Consider the following 24,293-nt stretch of genomic DNA (forward strand, 5'->3'; position numbering starts at 1 on the left):
TGTTTCTGAGGGCTTTTAGATTATTCATCAGCAATCCCATGTCAACATTAAACACCCATAGCTTCGTGCTGCCAAGCTTATTGTTTCTTCTTATAGTAGCTTTTCTTCCTTTCTTTATTTATTTCTCATTTTTTCCTATTCCTTAACCATAAAGAGAAACAAGCATTCAAGTCTTTGGCTCAAACCCTGCTAATATATAATTTGACAAGTCTTATATACAAGTCTGAGCTTGCACATGAAAATAAATTTAAAAGAGATGTGGTGACAAGCCCACTATCACCAAAATGTCTCCCAAATTCTACCTAGAATTGTTTTATTTATTATTTTGTGTTTCTGAAATCCCACCAATAAAAGATTTCTTTGGATCAGCAGCCATCTTTCTTTAAAATACAATTATCAGGGAAAGAGGCTATGTAATTTATTATTATAATTAATACAAGAGACAGAAGATGGAAATAGAAACAGATTTAGAAAGAAAACAAGTCTTTCTAAAAATTCTACAGATTGATACCAGGTTAGCATTATTTAACTGGGAGATACTTAGCAAGGGAAGTACTACTACTCTGTTATGTTTAGTGTGCTATTCTTATCTCCACCCTATAAGGGAATGATGTGTTGATTGGCACAGGTCAAAATAACAATGTGACTTCTTCCACCACTTCTCAATAAATGACTTGTCATAATCTCATTCCCTATCTTATGCACCATGACCTTCAGTCTTTCCTGGGCCTGTGTGTTAGTTGGTTGTATTTCTGCTTCTTTATCAGGAGCTTACAATCTTTCAGATGAGTTTCCCCCTTTATGGAAGGAGAGCCCAGGTCAGTTGAGTGACTATAGTGTAGAAAATGACAAAGACATCATTAACCCCTGGAATTACTCTGAGAGAATAGGAATGTATAAAATTCTATTGGCACAGACAGCCAGATATTTTGAAAAATTTGCTCCAGAAAATGAGCAAAATATTTTATGGGGACTGCCTATACATCATGGATGGCAATATCATACAGGTAAGAATTAATCTTTTTCACTACAATGATGTTTTGATTAAGTTATAAATTAATTAGAACACAGTATCTGGTATATAACATCATCTTTTTTGAAAGTGACCATTTTTCTCTTAATTTTTCCCTTATTCTTTTTTTGCTTTTTTATTTCACACCCCTCCTCTTCTATTTTTCTCTTCATTCTTCATTAATCCTTTTTTATCAGCCATATTTAGAATCTCCCTATGTGCACAGGTTTTCTACCTGTACTGTCAAAAAAAAATCATTTACAATGATGAACATCTTCTATATTTCCACTATGCAGTACACAAGCAGGAGCCAACACATACTGTTACATGTGGCTATTGAGCACCTTAAATAACTAATACTTGTGAAAAATTGAAATCTTAATTTTATTTAATTTTGAGTCATTTAAACTTAAATATGCAAGTGCTAGTGATTATCACACTCATGGATACACAGCATATTAGATCTAGTTCACACCATCAACTAGTATTAATTAAGGTCATACTAAGAACTAAACTCATTTCCAAGCATCAAAAATTGGATGCATGGGCTGGGGATGTGGCTCAAGGGGTAGCGTGCTCGTCTGGTATGTGTGCAGCCTGGGTTCGATCCTCAGCACCACATACAAACAAAGATGTTGTGTCTGCCGAAAACTAAAAAATAAATATTAAAAAATTCTCTCTCTCTCTCTCTCTCTCTCTCTCTCTCTCTCTTAAAAAAATGAATTGGATGCAGGAGCAAAACAGGTTAGGTTATATGCATTAAATTTACAATAATTTTACCTAATTATCTAATCTACAACTCTAAGTGTGATTAGATAATTAGGTAGATTATAGTGACACAGGAGAGCAAAACCTCTGTACTAGAGCATTTCTCTCAAATATTCCCTTCTTAAAACTAATGTCTACACTGGACCTAGAGTGGAGATTTGTTTTGGGACAAAAACATTATAAATTCTAAGCTACATTTTTCTGGCCAACCAGAAATTCAAGAAGTAAGGAAACTTCTCTCTCACCTCCCAGAAACTGTTTTGGTAGAAAATAACCAATGAGCAAAGGGCTCTTGTGGGAAAGACAAGAAAGGAGACCTGCAAGATCTGAACTGTGATGACATCCTGAGATGGCATTACACCCACACTTGCAGGATGATCTCCTGACACCTGGTATGAATATTTTTACTGTCCTCATCATGGTAAAGATAAATATTTTAACTCTGAGACATGATTCAGGAGCAGCCCAAATATAAGGTCCATTGCAAACAATAAACACCACCCGTGAATGGAACACATACCCACACCTGTTGGGAGCCAGCGACCGCACCCTGAAAATGGCGCTGGCTTCCTGCTTCTGATGACTCAGCGGTTAGAGTTGTTAAACAACTCCTTGTTGGGCTGTGGGCTGGGCTCTGGCCTGCTTCCGCTGCGCTGCACCTATTAGACTCTTCCACGTAGTGCTGGTTCATTGGCGAGGCTGGGTACTTAAGCTAGGGCAGACCGACCGCTCGCGGGCGCGCTCTTTCTTCTCTTGTTCCTGTCTTCTCATCATGATTCAAAGGTCCTGAGTAAACTGCTGAAAGAAGAATCCTGTGTCGTTTTTTCCCTTGCCGGCGAGGGGTTGCGACACACACCCAGGAAAATTTTTTACTCTGGGTCTGGTGAGAAGCAAATTGAAAGGTGGAATGTTAGATTGGATACCTTTCGAATTTTCATTTTCACTTAGCAGGTGGTTTTACTTAGTATTCTACTGAGTTGAATTCAATGATGAAAGCAGAGAAAATTAAAACAGGATTAAAAACTGTGAAAAAAATCTATAAAAGTATTTCTCCAACTCTAGGCTGAAACCCAAAGACAAAGTAAGGACCTTGAGTATCAGAGTAGTTCAGAAAAGAGTAGTAACTATGACCTGAGATAATGATGAGAAGAAAGTGCCGTCTCCATGCAAAATTCCTTATTGGCAACCTTCCATAACAAATATTGTCCTCCATTTAGCACAGATTTACACATGATAGCCCAATCTGCTGGTGTCATGTCCAAGTTGGTAATGGATTTCTTCCATGCTTACAGTGAAGGGTGCTTGAGGACCATAGGTTGTTGCAGCCTCTTTTAGCTGCTTCACTGTTTTGAAATTTAAAGCATTGTGAATTAGCTGCCCTCCTGTCTGCTCAAATACAGGGCATGTTAATATTTGAGATCCTGTCTCAGAATCCCATCTATCAACTGCGGGGTTTGGGGGCCTCCTAGCATATGGAGGACACTTACGTCCTCTGGTGATAGAAAGGTGTTAGTAGCAGTCTCCTGTTGTAACTTTTCCCCTTATGGCTTTTTTCTACTCTAAACTTTCTTCCTCTGTCTGACTAGCTCAACAGACCTTCTTTTTTACTTGAATTTTTTCCTCTGACTAGTTCAAGACACCTTCTCTTTTACTTGAATTTTTTCCTCTGTCTGACTAGCTCGAGAGACCTTCTCTTTTACTTGAATTTTTCTACTATAACTATAATACAACCCAACAAGATAATGCCAAACAAAACTGAAACAGAGTGAAACAAAATTGGAACAACAAAAAATCATTCTATCAGCCTTTCTATCCTCCTGAAATGTCCATCTATCCTTTCTCCCTATCTGTTCCTCAGATGTGAGCAGTTTTTCTTCCATCTTTCACATCTCCACGGACAGGCAACTTAAAACAAAAGTGAAGCAAAACAAAAGAAGAATCTTAAAATGGCTACCCATCCTCTCACCCTGCCCTCAGTGGCGAGCAGTTTACCTTATCACTTACCCTCAGTCGTTCCCTTTGCGGGCCACCAAATGCCACAGTCTGGCTGAGCACAATTCAGGAGCCACTTGTCAAAAGAAACAAACTTTATTTTTAGAACACACACACCGCACCACACAGCTCTTCAGGAAAACCCTCAGAGCCCAACTGCCACCACCGGCTTCCCACAAGCCTCTCAACCTCCCCCACCCCTCTTGCTCTTGAGGCCGATTGGCTGGGTCATGTGGGCAGAGCCAAAAAAAGTACCCAATGAGCAGCTCCATGGTCTGAAAGGGTAGGGAAACAGCCCAATGAGCATCACCACAGAGGAACCAATCAGTTGGCAGCTAGAAGTTTGCTGGGGCCGCTGTGAGCCAATCATCAGCTGGCAGCTGGAAGTTCGCTGGCAGCTGGAAGTTTGCTGGGGCCCCTTCGGCTGTGGCTCTCAACAGTATATGGTCCTGAATTCATCACAGATATTGACTATATGTATAATACTTTTGAATTCTTATCTTCACTAACTTTCCCATCCTCCATTGTCCCTTTCCACTGCTTCAACCAATCACCCCATTCAACTTCCCATCTTCACAGGTAACCACTGATCTCTCTCTATCACTACAAATTAGATTGCATTATCTAGAATTTTCATATGAACAGTTATGTACTCTTTTTTTGTCTGGTTAATTTCAGTTGTCATGAATATCTTGATGTCCATCCATCTTGAATCATATATTGATATTTCATTCATCTTCTACTGTAATAAATTAATAGTTTATTCATTTTTATAGATTAGCAGAAATTTTAATCAAAAAAGTGGGAAAGTGGGAAAAGAATATAAAGAGTATGGTACAAACAGTATCATCAAACAGCAAAAAGGCATGTGAATGAGAACTTGGGGTGGATTTCATGTTTTTCCTCAAAGTGCTTACAACCTTTGGGAAGAAAAGTTAGAAGTGAAACAACCAAAGGAGAATAAAGGTCCAAAGCATAAGATGCTGAATAAAAGTGAGATCATTACAAGATTGAAAAATCTGGGAATAGAATAAAATTTGAAATGGATCTTTTAAAAGAATGAAACATTGATGTATCAAGTAAAAGTAGACCATAAGAATAGAATGAACTAAAGAAGAGAATTTGAAATTTGTGTGGACTGTAGGAGAGAAAAAAGAGATCAAGAGGAAAACATTCAGAGTATAAAAGATATATAACTTATGCTAGGGGAATAATATGGCTGGAAAATAGGATAAATATAGGACAAGAATTTGGGTTTGAATAGCAGTAAATATAGCATTATTTTTGTTTTTGAAGAAAAGGATATGACAAACTACAGCTCTTGATCAAGTTAATTGAGAGCAATGTAATTCTTTCCAGGAGATGGCTAGCAAAAAAAAAAAAATCATCCAAGGAAGTGGGCCCATGCTGGCAAGAAAGAAGGGAGAGGAGGATCTGAAGATATTAAGAATAGGAGTGACACTTCTCTGCCAAAACCAAATTAATAACAAAAACCAGAAAGTTTACAAGTAACCTTGCTTGGCTCTCCAGATCAAGAACCAGGTCTCAGACAAGCTTTGTTGGAGATGACTTGGAATCACCAATGCAAGAGCTCTGTGGAAATCTAAAAAAAAAAAAAATGGAATGTAAATAAGGATTCAGAGGTCAAGATATGAAAATGAGCAGGATAAGGCAATTCTTAGGTTAGAGTAGTGGGTGAAACTTCTCAGAATGTTAATTTAAAAGGGAAAGTCTTAAAAACAGGTTCAAAATACAATTAACGAAACAAAACCTCAGAACTAAGAAATGTTTCACATAATACTAAATTGAATATTATTCTAAGTTTTTTTAAAAAATGATTTTAAGATATTACATCCATTAACAAAACTATCCAAATCTTTACCTACTTGAAGGTAAGTAGGTCAAGAGAAGCCAAGAGAGAATGGAGAAAGACAGAGCAAAAGGGAAACAGCATAGGTTTGTGGGAAACACGGGTGGACTTCTGAGAGGAAAAGAACACAATGTAAGGGGAAAGAATTTTTAAAAATGAAGAAAATCTAAATATGTCAGAAAAAGAGTGGTCAGGAGAAAACAAATGCAAGTACCCAATGGGGGAACAAGGTTTTGAGAAAAGAGAGACTGGAGGGGCAAACATGGAGTCAAAACCCTGGGGGAAGCTAGAGAAAACAGGAGGTTTGTAAGATCAAAGAGCATAAGCCAAGCATGGAAACAGATGGAAGGGGAAGAGATGCTCATGGATTCAGAAGATAACTAACGGGATATCTAGGGAGTATAGGTAGAAGGTACAACTGATGACAAAATTAAATGGTGGAATGAGCCAGGAAATTTTTGAAAGCTAAGAGACAAAAGAAGGTTCTGCAAAGAAGGAAAAATTAAAACAATAACAGCTAATATTTATGGAGCATATGTTTACTGCATTGTGCATTTTGTATGTCTGTCTTCATATAATATTTCCCTACCCTCAGAGGTAATTTTTTCTAGATCTTTAGATATAGATTCAAATATTAAGGCTTAGAGAACTTATCCTTCCAGGGCCAAACTGTGAATAAGCAATGAAAAGGAATTTGGTTTAAGGCAAGGGAAATCTAGATACTTTTAACATACATGGTTATTGACACGGTTATATACACTTTGAGTTAATATGGAATAAAGAACTTATTAAGTACAAGAGACAAGGAGTACAGAGATTTAAAAACTATTGCCTAGGAGGCAGAATAAAGATGCTAAAGCAAAGGAAAAAATATGAATAAGTTATGAGAAACAAAAATTGTAAAGGAAAAAGTAATTGAGGATGGATAATTTTTTCAGAGAATAAACATTTAGTCTGTTTTGCAATACACAGACACAGACACACAAACACACACACGCTCACACACACACATACATAGTTAAGATTTTGTGTATGCTGGTTAGAAGTGGGCCTATTAATCCAACTTTGCATCCTCTGTCTTCTAGGTGGACTAGCTGATCCCACCCATAGGACTGACTGTGGCCATGACTCTGGGGATCCTCTGTGCATCTATGTAGACAGTTGGTGGGCTGGTGAGTTTAACATAACAAATCTCAAATTGATGACTTTCTATAAAGGATTGATTCAAAATCATACATTGATAAAAAGCAAACAATCAAACTCTAATTCTTGCTTTCAAAACACAATTGTTTGACCTAAATATTCTGAATGTCTTGAAATGAATTTTTTAAACAGATTTTTAAAATTTGCTACTTAGTGTGTTCAATTATGAAAATGTTATTGGAGAAAACTAGTAACCTCAAAACTTGTTCTAAAGGCATAAGACAGCAGTAGAAATGCATGTCATGCCATAAAATAAAATTTTGTTAAGAAGAAAAATCTAAATATATATTGTAATATTCTAAAGACATGTTAGACTCAAATTTAGAATTAAAAACTTCTGAAAAAATGGAAAATATAGTTATCTATAAAATTACAATTTCTTTCCTTTTTACTTGTGCTTTGGAGTTTAACTAGCATTTAAAATTCCATCAATTTTTATTATTGTGATTTAAAATAATGTATCACAGCATAAATCCATTTTTCCATTATGAGAGTAGGTTTTCTTAAGTAGTATATTAGTATTGCTTATGATCCTTAGAGAAATGATAAAATTTCCAGCATTCTCAAAATTATTGCTTAAGTTTTACCACATATTTATATATCTGTAGAATTTTTATGATATACTTCTTTGTCTAAAATAGATTCTTTTCTATATTAGCAACACTAATAGTAACTTTTTTGATTATACAGACCTTAATTATTATCTCTCCACAATACCCTTCCTTGCTGCTATCGATTCTGGCCTAATGGGAGTATCAGCAGATAATATCATTCTCCTGCCACCATCCAAGGATCAGACAAATTTTTGTTATAATGTTTCCAGCTGTCATTCATCTTTTCCAGAAGCAATGAAAATGTGGAATAAATTTTACAAGGTTGTTTTTTAACATTCTTTTAGTAATCTTCAAAGGTAGCCAGATTTGATTATTTTATGAAGTATTTTTATATATTGAATGATACGTGGGTAAGAAATAATTTCCAAAATGATGATGTTAGTAATATTACTATGAATAGATGACTACATGACATCACATCTCATCAGCATCCTTATTCCTAATACATTATTGAGCAGACTTTATGCACTCTTCGAACACCAATATATTACACAGATGTGTAAACATGTAAATGATGGCTTAATGGTACATAAAGTGTTCTGGTTCTTCCTAATTTCAGGTAAGTGAGCAATCATTCATATAGATATACAATTTTAGAATAGGTTGTGCTTTTGATAATCTTACTTCATCTTTCTTGATAACCAATCACCTAGGAGTTGACTGAAATGATCATTTGATAATCAGAATCAAATGTTGATAACCAAAGTAAGATGTCATGGGTGAAAAAGTGCATGTCCAAAGGTCAAGTTTCCTTTAGAGAACTGACCATTTTATTGCATATGATTAGATCAAATGCTCTTATTTTTCCCACTCCCCCCATTTCTGACACCTAAGACATGGAATGTTCATTGCATGGCCAGAAGAAAAACTAATGAAGCACTAAAATTCTGGCTTTGAAAAATATAAAATTTTTAATATTTAAAAAAAAATTTAAAGTCTTTATTTATTACTTTAAAATATATTAAGTATCATTAGTAATTAATATTACTAGTATTAAACACTTTGGACAGTCTCAAGCATTAATAACTCTTTAAAATAATATTTTCCTTTCATTTAGCAAATTGAGAACAAATTTTCATTCAGCAAATTGCAATTTTTCAAATCTGTTTTTTAAGAAGAAATATTGTATTGTATAATTTCCTAAAAATTAATAACACTTTACTCCTCGGCTAGTGTGCAGTGTCACCTTCCAGTAGTTTTGATGACCTGTTGAAGTACATGTGGGATGCATATGTTTCATCCCTGGAGTTTGCTCATAAGAATTTTCAGAGTAGGTAAGAACAAACCTAATGTTATTTTATTATAGTACAACAACAATCTTTCCATCTTTTACTATCATTTTCATTAAAATGTTTTTCGAGTTACTTTTTTTGCCGATATGTTGACCATTAGTATTATTATGATAAAAAGAAAAGTGACAAGAAACATTTTCCTGGATAAATTCAAAAGGTATTTCATAGTAAGAGATATTTCATAGAAGAAAAGTGGGCTTGTGCCGCCAAAGTATAACAAAGTAAAATAATAAAACAAAACACAACCAGGAGTAAAAAGGGTGTCTTTTTTGTTGTGGTTAAAAGCTGTTTAAACACAAACTAGGATCTATAAAACAAAAGGACATAATGGGAAGTAATAATAGAATCTCTGCTCCTTTTTGATCCGAGACTACAGTTTGACTAACACATATTTGGAAGGAAATATTATCTTTTATTATGACACACAGCTAAGACAAAGTCAAAATTTTCTCCATTGCCTAGCAAACGAAGTTGAAAGAGACAGCATGACTTGGCATGGAAGAAAAACAGCACTGTGTTAGGAATGGTATCTGCTATCCAGAGTGAGGTAGAAAGAAAGAAAGAGTTGGTGATGAGTTAAGGAATATTTATAACCACAGCATATGTGGTTGGGAATTTCTTATTAACCACCTGACCCTATACCCACTTTAGATAAACAAAACAGAGTCAGGAGGCTTACATTGCTTTGTGTATTTTATCTCAGTATCACTTAAAGAGCAGATGTTTATATTGAACAATGGCATATCATTGAGATGAATTATAATTAACTATTAAATCTATTTTTGATGACTACAAAAAAGGGTGAGATTATTAGCCAAGAAGTATTGAAGAGGTTAGCAACATCAAGACTAGATCATAGAGCAAGTCATTATAGAAAAGAGTTTTTAAAAAACTATTTTTTTCCTATATTGGCTTTCCCCATCACTTACAAAACTACTGTAGTCTAGAAGATTGTAACTCTTAAAGGGTAGTGAGATCAGCACTAAGTATTTGAAATAAAAATTCAGAGCTAAATTAATTGCTTTCTAAAGGCGGTGTGAGCCAGGGTAGTCAGGAACAGCATCAATATCTGCTCATTTTCCAGAAGTTTTTGGATGTGTAGAGCTCAGGGATTGATTTTCATGTATGTATTGAATTGAATCATCTGTATAAAGCTACTCAGGTGAGACTCAGAAGCACTAGAGGTATGTGTGTTGGAGGCAGACCATTTCTGATTGTTTGAATTTCAGATACAAAGAGAAGTCACTGATTGGAGGCTTGCAAAAACCTTTTCACTGAAGCAAGTTGTTGATTGACTGAAGCTGTCTATATGTGATTCGGTGGACAAATGTTACTTTGGAGCACAATCCCCTTTTCCTAGGGATGAAACAACTTTTAAATCTCAAAAGCCTAAGAGTTCTTTAAGGGACTAAAGTCCAAAGATGCTTGTATATATCATTTTTCATCATTTATTTTCCATACTTCCTTATTTGTTCATACTAATTGCTATGAAATGTTTAAATAATTTTTGGAAATACTTAAATAATTTTTGGATAGACCAAATTTATAAGTAACTGAAGATGAAACAAGATCAGTTGTTTGATGATTTTTATTATCAATTTAAATATGAATGGTCTGTTTTTTCACACACTAACTCAGGGAAAAAAAAAAAAAAAACTTTTCCTTTCCAAGTAAAAACCTACATATATAAGTACAATTAAGAACTTCTTTTTTAGACCAACATATTTACTTTATTTCTTGAATTTCTATCTTTCTTATATGATTCTACAATTGTCAAACTCTGTGTAAAAAAAAAATTTAATAGAAGTATATGTGCCAGAATCTGGACTATGATTATTCTTATCTCTCACTTAGTTCTTAAAAAAATATATTTTGATATATAGTAACTCTTCTGAAGTTGCACAGATAGTCAGTGGCAGAAAGTATTTTAAGTTTTGTCTGGCTCAAAAGCCCATGCTTTTATCCTCATTGTTATTATTTTTTAGGAAACTATGCTTTTACAAATCGTTGTACAAAGGTCAATATCAACCACAGCTCTTCTTCCTCTTTAAATATAGCGTAAGCAATTAATAGCAGTTTCTGAGGCTGTAATGTGCAAAATTAGATGATCAGGTAAAATTAGGTAATTAGTTTTTGATACAAAAAGACAGATTTCATAAAGAGTTTTAGAAAATAATCTGAAACATACCATAACTTTTACCAGGTAAGTAAACAAACATTCTCTTCATACCTACTTTACTGTGTTTTATATCAGCCTTTGTTCTTAGTTTTCTCCCTCATTTAGGACATCCTGTTTCTGAGTGGAGAAGGGTTGATGGTAGGTAAAAACCAATGTTTACAGGTTTCACATAGCTTTATTCAACCATGGTGCTCAACTGGTTATTTGTATGATAATAGGGTCATAGATTTAAAATATTTTTATTTTAGATATAAAAGGTCTCCATTAAATTTTACCTAAATTATTTACAAGTCTAAATTATTATGTTTATTGATCCTCTCAATGTATCTTGTCCTTCCAGAATATTGAAGGGTATTTTTTTCACACAGCTTCTGAAATTTCAATTAGTTCTCTCTTACTGTGTGTTATTTTCCCTTCACTTCAATTAATGCATTGTCTATCTACAATGTAATTTTTTTCTCACTGTTATAGAATGTTGAGTCTTTAATATTCAACATTATTTCTATGTTGAACCTTCTATTCAATAGTTCTAATTTAAGTAAATTTTTCTTTCATTTTCCATATTCTTGTCTTTCCTAACTTCTAATACATTTACATAACTTTATCTTCTAACCCCTTGTTAATATTTTACTTACTCTACTATTTCTGATTTCAAGGAATCAGTATTTATGAGGATTTTTATAGTATCTTGCTATTGCTTTTCCTTTGCAATTACTTTTTATGCCTCTGTGAATATTAGAATTATAGTGATATTATCTAGGATTTTCTATAACTTTTCATTATTTTCTTTGTGTGGTATGTTTTATTTATGCTAACTCCTAGATATTTAAAATAGGAGAAGTAAGGAGCAGATTCAATCTCTTTGAGCAGAACTAATGCTTGCTTATTGCTGTAGTGTAGAGCATAGGTAGGTCTGGGCAATTAAAATGAGTAACTTTGCTTTCATTAAGGTTATGCCTTTCTTCCTGAATTGGTTGAACATATGATACATTTCCCATTTTTTGTTTTAAGAGAGAAGGCCCAACTCAGAGCACAATGACAGTCCAGTGAGAGAAGTGTATATGTTCACTTAGGATCTCAATTTGAAGCTTGTTGTTGCTTTCATTTGTACCCAATTTAATGCAGTTCAAACTCACTACTTTGAAATTCAGATAATCAATTCATCACTGTACAGCAACAGCTCAGTAGGACACTTTGAATCTATCTGTTTTTTAGCAGCTTTTCAAAGGAGGCTTCCTTTTTACAGAAATTCACTTTTGCTCCCAAATTCGAGTCACTTGGTAACACAATTGTTTTGAGAATTATACACAGTGTACAGCATATGTTTCCTCCATTGCTGCTTTAGTTCAGACTTCCAGGACCTGCTAAATCCTTTATTGTTCATCCATTTGATTTTCAATCCTAAATGTGATGTAGTTGCTTCTTCTCTTTACCCACAGCTGTATTGCCTTTGGTTGTTCAAGGAGCCAAAAGAGATGCATGTATTCAAATATCCATTTTTACACCAAAGGTCTTTTATTATCTTTGTGCTTAAGAATATAGACAAAATTTTATTATTTGGCAATGTTTTTGTAATATAGATGAGCTTATGACCTTATTTTGTATTAGTTTTGTTAAAAAATACCACAAATTGTTGGCTACTAAATTACTGCACTGTATGATTATTGTGTGGCCAATGAAAATTGTTCTAAAGGTATACTTTGATGGTAGGAAGGTTTCATGCCTGTCAATAATATGCAAATCTCCAGTCTTGGTGATGAGTCTTATAGTTCATAAACTAAGACGTTGTAATATTGTGTTTGTTAATATATTAATCATTCTTTGATTAAAATACTTTCTTAGAGTTTAAGATCATGTGTGTGTGTGTGTGTGTGTGTGTGTGTTTGTCAGAGCAATCTGAGTATTAAACCCTGACTCTATTGAACATGAGAAGTCTCTAATCCATTTTGTACCAGTAAAATGGGATGAAGAGCAGGATGTAATATGTAGAATTGTTTTGATAAATACATGTAACATCTAAAATATAACTTATGTCAGAGAAAAAGAGATGACTGTAAGGTAATTTCTGTTGTCAGAGACATACTGGATAGTCACTAAATATAGGATCCTAGAGCCAGAGCATCAAGTCTTAAATCCTAGATTTGCATATTATCAGTTGTACACATAATTTTGTACAACTTTAATTTTCTCTACCTAATTTCATTCTTCATCTATCAGAAAGAAATAATCCAAGAAATATTTCCAGAATAGCAGAATGAAGATCTAAATTTATTCTTTTGTAAAACTCCTTATATAATCAACATTTCAGAATTATCAGAATTAACCAATGACTTAAAAGTTCCTGAAAAAAGTTATTCAAAAAAGTGAAGAACTTTGATAAGAAAAATAGGGTCTGTGATATTTTAACTCAGCTTCTACCATTTCCCTAGCTTTTTTCATGGTCTTAAACACCAGCAACCTAGCAACTGCTGCACTGGGAAAACTAGCAGCTGTGTGATCACAGAAATTGCTGGATTTGCCACTTCTCACAAAGTCCCTTTCCTGGAGCTATGTCATTATTTCACCTGACTTAACAGCTCTTTGGAAAAACTGCATCTCAGACTGTTGCAGTTATTTCAACTTCTTATTCTGGGGGAAAAGCTTTGTGCCCAGGGCATTTGGAGATAAAAATTAGCATGAATCATTTAACATCTTAGGTGCCTGAAACTGATATAACAGTTAGAAGAAACAAGAGACAGGCCTGAATCATAAAAGGAAATCTGGGGAATAAGAAGTCCATAGGGGATTTTGAAAACTTCTGAACTATTCCTGGGGATCTAGAAGGCTACAGACACAAGCATGACTGTGGACATACTCAGACAAAACTGAGAGGGACCCAGGCTGCAACCCCTGGCTGACCTTGAGGCCTGCAACAAGGAAGAAGTGAAGGCTAAGATGGAGTTTTACAAGGCCTTACTTATTGAACACAAAGTCACACACACACACACACACACACACACACACAGAGTCAACTAAAATTATTTCTAAGTAGGTATAGATGGTGGACATACTAGTGAATAATTTTAATAGTTATTATAAAAATGCTTAAAGAAATCAAGGAAACCATGTAACAGAATTTGAAGAAGGTATGAAAACTGACAACAATGTGACTAAGTTGACAATATCAATAAACAAAATATATAGAAAAATAAAAATTGAAATTCTGGAGTAGAAAAAACACAATAGCCAGAATAATTCAAGGTGAGATTCAAAACAGATGAAGTTACCAAGAGACTGAGTAAATTTGACTATAGGTAAATTCATGTTTTCCAGTAAGAGAAACAGAAAGAAAAAAGAATGAGGAAAAACGAACAGCGTTTCATAGACCCATAGAAGAACATCATCAAAGATACAACACGTACATAATGGGATTTCCAGAAGGAAGAGAAAGGGGGACAGAAAGAATATTTGAGAAAAGAGTAGCCGAAATTTCCCTAACGATTTAGAAATATTGTATATCCAAGAAGGTAAGGGAACTCCAGGATAAGCTCAAGAAGAGTCACATTTGAACAAATTGAATTCAAATCAAATTGTTAAAGAAATAACAACAGCAAGATAAAAGTGACCCCCTTGTACAAGAAATGCTTAATAAGATTTAAAATCGATTTCACATGAGAAACCATGCAAGTCAGAAGACATATCCTAAATGCTAAAAGAAAAAGAGTGTCAATAATGAATTATATGTTTGACAAAATTATCAATTAAAATTGAAGAATGAATGATGTTATTTGAGATAAATACTGATAGAATTCAGTGATGAAATGAAGGACACTTAATAACTCAATTCATTTGATGAATTAAACATTACTATTAAAGGAATTCTATAGGCAAATATATGACAGATTTGAAAATATATTTTCAATCAGTTTTGTTCTCTATCTCATTTAAAATACAACTGCAAAAGGCAATAATTATAAAATAATTCCATGGGTTTATAATGCTATGAAAATAGAATGGCTGAAAATAGCACCAAGGCAGGAAGCAGCAGTGAAGTTTATATAAACAACTGAAATGTTAGTATTAATATGAAATAAACTGTTTCATATTACAATGGCGATTGTCATCAGCTAAAAGCAAAAGCAAAATAATTGTATTTATATAATATGTTGGTGTATATGTATATATAATACATACACAGTTCAGTAAACAATTCACAATTCAATAAACAGAATAAGTGTGTGTGTGTGTGTGCATATGTGCATGCAGTGCGTGTGTGTATATATAGAGGGAAAAAAAACACGCATGAATTTAAAAAGTTGCACTAGAAAATATCTGGTAACCACAAAAGTATGCAGCAAATGAAGAAAAGTAAGAGCAAAGATATAAGAATGAATAGAAAACTGTCAATATTTTACCAAATATTATGCCAAAATAAGAGGATGATTTCACAAGGAGTAAGAACTATGGAACTACACTTCTCATGAATACAGAAACAAAATTCCCCAATACAAACTGGTAAACAGGATGAAAAAATTTATTGAAATGATTTCAAGCCACAACCAGGTGGGGTTTATTTCAGTAATGGAAGTTGATTTATTCAAGTAATGCAAATTGGTTTAGTATCTGCTAATCAACCAATATAATATGTGATTTTAAGAGAATAAAACTAAAACTAAAGTATGATTATCACAAAAGACAGAGCAAAACGATTTAACTAAACCCGATACCCTTTTATGATTTTTAAAAAACACTAAAACTTGTAGGGTAATATATGAGAACAGTATATTACCTGGACAAAGGGCATCCATAATGGTGTGACAATAAAAGACTAGAAACAAGATGTGATTTTCTCACTCTTGGTACATCTACTCAACAATGTACTGAATGTTCTGTTGAGGAAAATTATTTAAGCAAAGAAATAAAGATCTTAAAAATTGAAAAAAAAGATGAACTAATACTTTGTCTATTTCTCAATATAATCCATTAAAAATAGAATTAGTAAATGAGCTCATCGACCCGGCAAGATAAAAAAGCAACATATGGAAATCAACTGTATTTCTATATATTACAACAAAAAATCATAAAATGAAGAAAAAAAGATACATCTACAATGCTATTAAAAGAATAAAATCTATAAAGTTTTAAAAAGAAGTACAAAATTGGGCACCATTGAAAAATTAAAGATTTTGTTTAAAAAATTAAAGATCCATTTAAAGAGAAAATCCTCCAATTTCATGGAATAAAATGCTTAATATTAAGTTGGAAACACTCCTAAAATTGATTTATAGATTCAAGGAAATTCTTATTCATTTCTTATTCCTAAACCTCAATAAACAAGACAGTGTAATACTGACATAATAACAGACATATCGATCAATGGAACAGAATTTAGAGTCCAGAATAAACCCTTATATTGATGGACCCTTAATCTTCAAGAAAGGTGAAGACAATTAACGAATAGTCTTTTCAGCAAATGGCTCTGAGAAAACTGAAAATCTGAGTGCAAATGAATGAAGTATGTATTTTATGACCAGAAAAATTAACTTAAAATGTATCCTACACATAACTATAAGAGCTAAAACTATTAAATTCTTAGAATAAAATTTTTCATTGTGACTCAGACATTTTTTCCTAAGTGGTATGACTAAAGTACAAGGGACAAAAATAAAAGATAAAAATTATAAATTAAAATAAAAAAATTTTAAAAGTTGTTGTGCTATAAATTATACCATTGCAAAAGCAAAAGAGTACAAGAAATGATAAAAATATAGTCAAATGCCAAAATTGCATTTTGTGTGTGTGTGTGTGTGTGTGTGTGTGTGTGGTGTGTGTGTCTGAGTAAAACTCCATTGAGTACATATAGCATGTTTTGTTTATCCATTCATCTGTTAGCAGACATCTGAGCTTGTTCCATACTTGGCTGTTGTGAATCGTGCTGCTGTAAACATTGATGTGGCTGTACCACTACAGTATGCTGATTTTAATTCTTTTGAATAAATACTGACCAGTGGTGTAGCTGGATCATATGGTGGTTCCATTCATGGTTTTTTTTTTTTTTTTTTTTTGGTGGAATCTCCATACTACTTTCCAGAGTGGTTTTATTAATTTACGCTCCCACCATCAATGCCTTAGTGTACATTTTACCCCATATCCTGGCCAACGTTTATTATTATTTGTGTTTTAGATAATTACCATTCTGACTGGAGTGAGATGAAATCTCAGTATAATTTTGCTTTGCATTTCTCTGCCAGGGATGTTGAACATTTTTTCATACACTTGTTAGGCATTTGTATTTCTTCTTTAGAGTAGTGTCTGTATATTTCTATTGCCCTTTATTAATTGGGTTATTTGTTTGTTTGGTTGGTTGGTTGGTGTTAAGGTTTTGGGGTTCTTTATGTAGTCTGGATATTAGTCCCTTGCCTGAGGAACAGGTAGCAAAAATCTTCTCCCTTTCTGTAGGTGCTCTCTTGATACTCTTTGCTGTACAGAATATTTTTAATTTGACAGCATCTACTTTATTGATTATTTGTTTTATTTCGTTGTAAAGGAAGTCAGTGCCTGAAACTACATGATGGAGTATTAATCTTATATTTTGTTTTAGCAGTTGCAAGGTTTCTGGTTTAATTCCTAGGTCTTTAATTCAATTCAACTTAATTTTTATGCAGGGTGAGATATAGGAATCTATTTTTATTTTCCTTCAAATGAATATTTAGAATACCCAAAACCATTTGTTAGGCTGTTCTTTCTCCAATATGTTTTTGGCAACTTTGTCAAATTGATATTGATATTTGACTATATCGAGTGAAATTGTCTCTGTGTCTTCTATTCCATTCCATTGGTGTTTATTTCTATTTTGGTGCCAATGTCATTCTGTTTGTGTTACCATAACTCTGTAGTATAATTTGAGAATGGTATTGTAATGCTTCCAGCATTGCTCTTCTTGCTTAAGATTGCTTTGGCTATTCTGGGTCTTTTATTCTTTCAAATAAATTTTAGAATTGTTTTTTCTAGTTCTCTGAAGAATTTCGTTGGCATATTGATGGGAATTACATTGAATCTGTGTATCTGTGTATCATTTTTGGTAATTTTAGTAATATTAATTATCATTTTTTTGCTTTATATAAATGCATTTACTTTTATGCAAGGGACTGTTTAATGAGTTTCCTTCTCTTCAGAGACTGGGGTCGGTGAATACTGAGTTATTGATACTTTCACTCAATGCATGACCTGTGATGTTACCAGTATTAGCACACTTTTAAAAAGACATTAAATTCTATTTACTATAATAACTTCAGGGAAAACTCACATGTTAATCAACTACAGAAAATACTGAAACTTAATCATAATGTTCTCCACAGCTTCTCTAATCCAGACATACATTTTTAATTTTTTACTTATAGTAATATAATAGTGTTCTAGAATGGTTTGAGGAAATAATTATTAAAGCTAGTAAAATCACTATTATTTTATATAGAGGCAGGAAAAGGAAGAAGAAAAAATTGGGTAGAATGGTAAAAAAAAGGAAAGAAATGATAGGAAAGAATAATAAAGACCAAATTCAAAAAGAAAGAAAGAAAGAAAAAATGGATGGAGGGGTTAGGACAGTAGCATGTAATGTAAGAAAGAGAAGAGATGCTAAAAGGAGTGATTGTAAGTGTAATCTAGGAAAACAAATATAGAGTGATAGGATAATTCAGCTAATGTTTTTAAACATTAGAAGAAATACAATCAGATGGATTGAGGGCATGATATCAAATACTACAGGAACAACTATCAAATCAAAATGAAGAGTAATGGATTTAAAATCAGAATTGATGTTAGAGCTGTTTCTGGTATTCCATGCCCAAGTGGATAAAATTTTTATTCCTGGTTTGGATTTAATCAGGATTTGGGACTTTAGAAGATGCTCATCACTTTTCAGCTTTGCATTCTTCTAAAGATGCTGGGGAACAGGATCTACTTCCCTTATTGCTGAGGATTTTTCACCAGCTGGTTCTTATTCATCTGCCCAGGGACCTGAGGCTGCATGCTCAAGGGGTGCCTTGTTACATCTGCAAGGTTCTTTCTATTGGGTGCAACCACAGGATGCACGATTCAGGTCTCTCTCTCTCTCTCTCTCTCTCTCTCTCTCTCTCTCTCTCTCTCTCTCTCTCTCTCTCTCTCTCCTGTAGGATGCTGTGAACTTGCTTCCCTTCACAGTGTCTTCTTTAAAGTGGCATAGAATTTAGTGGCTATCTGCTTGGAACCTCTCTGACCAGCTGTTCTTTCACTACTTCCTCGTTGGGCTGTGAAGGGATTGAGTGTTGCTGCCTAGATCCTCTCTATCATCTTCTATTCCAGTCTTGATGTTTTGATAAAAGTATGGAATGCCAATCAATTGTTCATTAACCATGGGAGAGGCTAGATATTTAATCCTTTATACTGTCATATAACACACATATATATAAGTGCATTTTGCCCGGTATTGACCAGATGATATGTTCTAATTGCTTTCTGAATTCATAAAACTTAGTCTTCTTTTTTGTATTACTCACAAAAATGCTACAAGAAATTTAAAAGCCATGTAATTTCCATACTTTTTGAAGGAGATAGGGAATCATGAGCAAGACAATGAGTGTAAAGTATTTTAGAGAGAAGAGGCATATCGTTCACATGGTCAGGAGATTCACTGGAATATGTAAAATAGACTGTATAGATGTAATAGTATTTACTATGAACTTAAAAGTAGCTTTCTAACACACTTCACTAGGAAAAAGCACCAAACTGCCTTTACAAAAAAATAAATAAATAAATAAAAGCTGCAAGGAAAAAATCTCTAATTTCATTTTCAGGGTCACCTAACATATCCAAGTTCAAGAAAAAATTTGCCTTTGGCTTTATCTTTACATTTTATAGTAATGAAATTTGGTCACCTTTGAGTATGCTTGCAATTATAACATTCTCTTGATGAGAAGCACAAAATATTGGAATAAAAACTAGAGATTTTCTGAAATAGTAATTTCCTCATTTAAAATTTGAATAATGCCTTTTCACATTTTCAAATGTGGGTTTTAAAATCAACACCAACTTCATACTGTCCTTCCTCTCTCCCTCCCTCCCTCCCTCCCTCCATCTCTCCCTCCCTCCATCTCTCCCTCTCTCCCTCATGTTGTGTATGGGTGTCTGTTGCTGGTGATCATACTCAGGACCTTAGGCAAGCTAAAAAAGCACCCTGCCACTGAGCTACATTCCCAGTCTGAATATCTATAATCTTAATGGTAGAATAAACACCTATTTTGAAAATTTAGTTGGCAAAATTCTGAGTAGACTAATTTTAAATGTAAATTCCAACTTCTCTACTAGGTCAAAATATTATTCTAAACAAGAAGCAGATTTTCAAAGCAACTGGGCTTTATTAGTGGACTACTTGTCTCCATTACTCTTTCCTACAACGTTGGATAGAGTGTGTGAATTCCAGAAAGGCCTGCCACCATGGATACTTGTTAGTGGGGATCAAGCTCACTTCATCAGTGACTTTAATGACTTACAGAACAAGGTTCTACTTGGTCTAAAATTCCTCCACACAATTCACAAATATTCAGGTAAGAGACATATAGGCTCTATATTTTTCAAATTCTAATGTCGTGTTGCTTTTATGAATGATGAAATAGCATTAAAAATCATAATTATCTAAAGGAAATGTTGACTTCAGATAAGAATCAATTTCAGTTTTAATGGCAATCCTTGTGAACTGGTGACAGACTTTACTTAATAAGCACTTACATTCCTGGATAAGATTCATTTTTTTTTCACTTTCATATAATTCATACACTTTTTTAAATTAAAACATAAGACTCCAAGATGACCGCGAATAGAGTGCATCACACCCCATGTACCGCCTCACTGTGCAGGTGAATAACGAGTTAGAGCAACAAAAAGCTATATTGTTAGGAACTTACAACAAAATAGGGGTGCACCGAAACCTACAGGAAGGATTTCCAGCACCGAGGACCGGTTATTGAATCTCTAACACGAGCCAACTGTGCGACCGGAGTTCCAGGCTGACTGATCAGCCGCCCGAGAATCGACCAGCAAGCAGAGAGAAACAGTGCTATGGATTCTGTGGAATCCTGCTGGCTGTGCCCTCACTGAGCTTCGGACCGAAGTCAGGATTTGAGACGGGGAAGGAAAGGGTCCAGTTCTATCTCCCACAATGGAAAGTCCACCAAGGAAGCCAGCGGCCACCATCTTGGAGAGCTGACATCACCATCGCCACTCTCCGACAGATTGCAATAATAAAACATGTGTATGTTACTCAGCCCATCTCCCATACAGCGGGGAATTCGCATAAAATCTCTCCCAGGCTTTCTGGGGGAGGGATTATCAGAACAAGCCTGCTTAGAGACACGGGGAAAGGTAGAGACACCTGACCTTCAACTCCCTCTCCCATCAGCAACGAAAACGAAACCTGTGTAGCCAGCACTGGGGGAGGGGCAAGTGGAAAAAATCAAAACAATAGGGTGCCGGGGTTCCCAATAGCCACCCTCCACACCCAGCAAACTGCAGGCCCAGAGGACAGTTTGAACTGCCAAGAGGCATCACACAGGGGAAGGCCGGGCTGAATGGAGAAGCCAGGAGACGAGAGGCCAGGCCCTTGCGATTGGGCGGCTAGAGATTGCCCGCCCGCCGGCGACTGACCACCTGCCCACTGCCCCGCGCGACTGGGCGGCTAGAGTCCGCCCGCCCGCCGGCAACCAATCGCCCGCCTACTGCCCGCATGACTGGGCGGCTAGAAACCGCCCACCCGCCGGTGACCGCCCTCGGCCCCCAAGACTGGGCGGCTGGAGACCGCCCACACACCGGCGACCACGCAGCTAGACCCCAAGATACGGCCCAGCGGGTACGGCGCAGAGACTAGGAAGAGGTCTATAGCCAGGCCTTCATGAAGTAGCTAACTGGGAGCTGAAACCAACCAGAGACAGACCAGTCCCACCCCTCCCTTCAGACACCCCGGCAAGGAGCCTGCAGCCCTCCATAGCAGAGAGGTGACGTCACCAGAGTTCAGCCATCGCAACTCCTTCCCAGCGGAATCCACTTTAGCAGGCATAGTCTACCACCACAAAGGAGAGACAACAGAGATATACAAAACCAAAACAAATTTATAGGAGAGAGCAGAAACACAGCAATCAAACAGAGCTGGAAAGTAACGTGAACAACATGAAAAAACAAGGGAAAAAAAGGATTACAAACAATGCAGGACAACTTAAATCTACAGGAGGACCTAGAAGCATCAGAAACATGGATAGGGAAAGAACTCAAGGCATAAATAACTCAGATGGAACAGAATATTAGAGAAGACATGAGACAGCAAGTCCAAGCAATGAAAGTATATTTTGAAAATGAATTAAACAAACAAATTCAAATGGCAAAGAATGAGCTTTACCAGGAGATAGAGATCTTAAAAAAAAATCAAACAGTAATCCTAGAAATGCAGGAAACTATAAACCAAATTAAAAACTCAAATGAAAATATTACAAATAGACTAGATCAAGTAGAAGTCAGAACATCAGATAATGAAGACAAAGTTTATCAACTTGAAAAGAATATAGTCAACACAGAAAAGATGCTTAAATCTCATGAGCAATCTATTCAAGAGATATGGGATGTCATAAAAAAACCAAATTTGAGAGTCATCGGGATAGAAGAAGGCATAGAGGTTCAAACCAAAGGAATGGACAACCTATTAAATGAAATAATTCTAGAAAACTTCCCAGAGATGAAAGATGGAATGGATTGCCAAATCCTGGAAGCCTACAGGACCCCAAACATTCAAAACCATAATAGACCAACTCCAAGACATATAATTATGAAGATAGCCAACATACAGAACAAGGAGAGATTATTAAAAGCTACAAGAGAAAGGAGGCAGATTACATTCAGGGGTAAACCAATTAGGTTAACGACTGATTTTTATCACAGACTTTGAAAGTGAGAAGATCCTGGAACAATGTATTTCAAACACTGAAAAATAATGGATTCCAACCAAGAATACTGTATCCAGCAAAATTAAGCTTCAGATTTGACAATGAAATTAAACTCTTCCACGATAAACAAAAGCAAAAAGAATTCGCAGCCAGAAAACCAGCACTGCAAAGCATTTTGAGCAAAATAATACAAGAAGACAAATTGAAAAATAGTGCCCAAAACTAACAGCGGGAGGTATCTCAGTAAAGGGGGAGGAAAATAACCAAAGAGGAAAAACTAGCCAAACTAAAATAAATAAATAAATAAACATGACTGGAAGTACAAACCATATTTCAATTGTAACCTTAAATGTTAATGGCCTAAATTCACCAATCAAGAGACATAGCCTAGTAACCTGGATCAAAAAAACAAATTCAACAATATGCTGCCTTCAGGAGACTCATATGATAGGAAAAGACATACACAGGCTGAAGGTGAAAGGTTGGGAAAAATCATACCACTCACATGGCCCACAGAAGCAAGCAGGAGTAGCCATACTCATATCGAATAAAATCAACTTCAAACCTAAGTTAATCAAAAGGGATAAAGAAGGACACTATATACTGTTAAAAGGAACCATCCACCAACAAGACATAACAATTATTAATTTGTATGCACCAAACAATGGTGCTGCAACGTTCATATAACAAACTCTCCTCAAGTTCAAGACTCAAATAGACCACAACACAATAATTATGGGTGACTTCAACACACCGCTCTTGCCATTAGACAGATCCTCTAGACAAAAGCTGAATAAAGAAACTATAGAACTCAATAGCACAATCAATAACCTAGACTTAACCGACATATATAGAATATATCAACCATCATCAAGTGGATACACGTTCAGCAGCACATGGATCCTACTCAAAGATAGACCATATATTATTCCATAGGGCAACTCTTTGTAAATATAAAGGTGTGGAGATAATACCATGCACCATATCCGATCATAATGGAATGAAACTGGAAATCAATGATAAAAGAAGGAAGGAAAAATCCTACATCACATGGAAAATGAACAATATGTTACTGAATGCTCAATGGGTTACAGAAGACATAAAGGAGGAGATAAAAAAATTCTTACAGATAAATGATAATACAGACACAACATACCAGAATCTATGGGACACAATGAAAGCAGTTTTAAGAGGGAAATTCATTTCCTGGAGTTCTTTCCTCAAAAAAAGAAAAAACCAACAAATAAATGAACTCACACTACACCTCAAAACCCTAGAAAAGGAAGAGCAAAACAACAGAAAATGTAGTAGAAGACAAGAAATAATTAAAATCGGAGCAGAAATCAACGAAATTGAAACAAAAAAAAAACCATTGAAAAAATTGATAAAACTAAAAGTTGGTTCTTTGAAAAAATAAATAA

The 24,293-nt window shown here is 34.8% G+C and overlaps 2 protein-coding genes across 2 annotated transcripts in view; one reads left to right on the plus strand and one right to left on the minus strand.

Annotated features, from left to right (window-relative positions):
* The first annotated feature begins 706 nt into the window (after nt 1-706).
* On the plus strand, nt 707-21,184 carry LOC113176518 (protein LEG1 homolog). Its single transcript, XM_026381001.2, has 6 exons — nt 707-1,007; nt 6,728-6,814; nt 7,536-7,720; nt 8,633-8,733; nt 20,252-20,490; nt 21,042-21,184. Exons 1-6 carry the CDS (start codon nt 707-709, stop codon nt 21,182-21,184), a joined length of 1,056 nt encoding a protein of 351 aa, XP_026236786.2.
* A 372-nt stretch (nt 21,185-21,556) lies between these two features.
* Nucleotides 21,557-24,293, minus strand: part of LOC113176529 (protein LEG1 homolog) — a 30,596-nt gene continuing 27,859 nt past the window's right edge. The window contains exon 7 of the mRNA XM_077801478.1: nt 21,557-21,802. Within this exon, the coding sequence (XP_077657604.1) occupies nt 21,557-21,802 (246 nt within the window). The remainder of the gene's footprint in view (nt 21,803-24,293) is intronic.

The sequence above is a fragment of the Urocitellus parryii genome, chromosome 8 (genome assembly GCF_045843805.1).
Source record: "Urocitellus parryii isolate mUroPar1 chromosome 8, mUroPar1.hap1, whole genome shotgun sequence".
In the NCBI taxonomy this organism is placed as follows: Eukaryota; Metazoa; Chordata; class Mammalia; order Rodentia; family Sciuridae; genus Urocitellus; species Urocitellus parryii.

What these genes read in the sequence shown, in the direction of transcription:
- LOC113176518 (XM_026381001.2), top strand. Translation starts at nt 707, where the DNA reads ATGACCTTCAGTCTTTCCTGGGCCTGTGTGTTAGTTGGTTGTATTTCT. An exon ending in TGTAGACAGTTGGTGGGCTG is followed by an intron (nt 6,815 to 7,535) that starts GTGAGTTTAACA and finishes TTGATTATACAG; the next exon opens with ACCTTAATTATTATCTCTCC. An exon ending in CACAATTCACAAATATTCAG is followed by an intron (nt 20,491 to 21,041) that starts GTAAGAGACATA and finishes GCCCTCACTGAG; the next exon opens with CTTCGGACCGAAGTCAGGAT.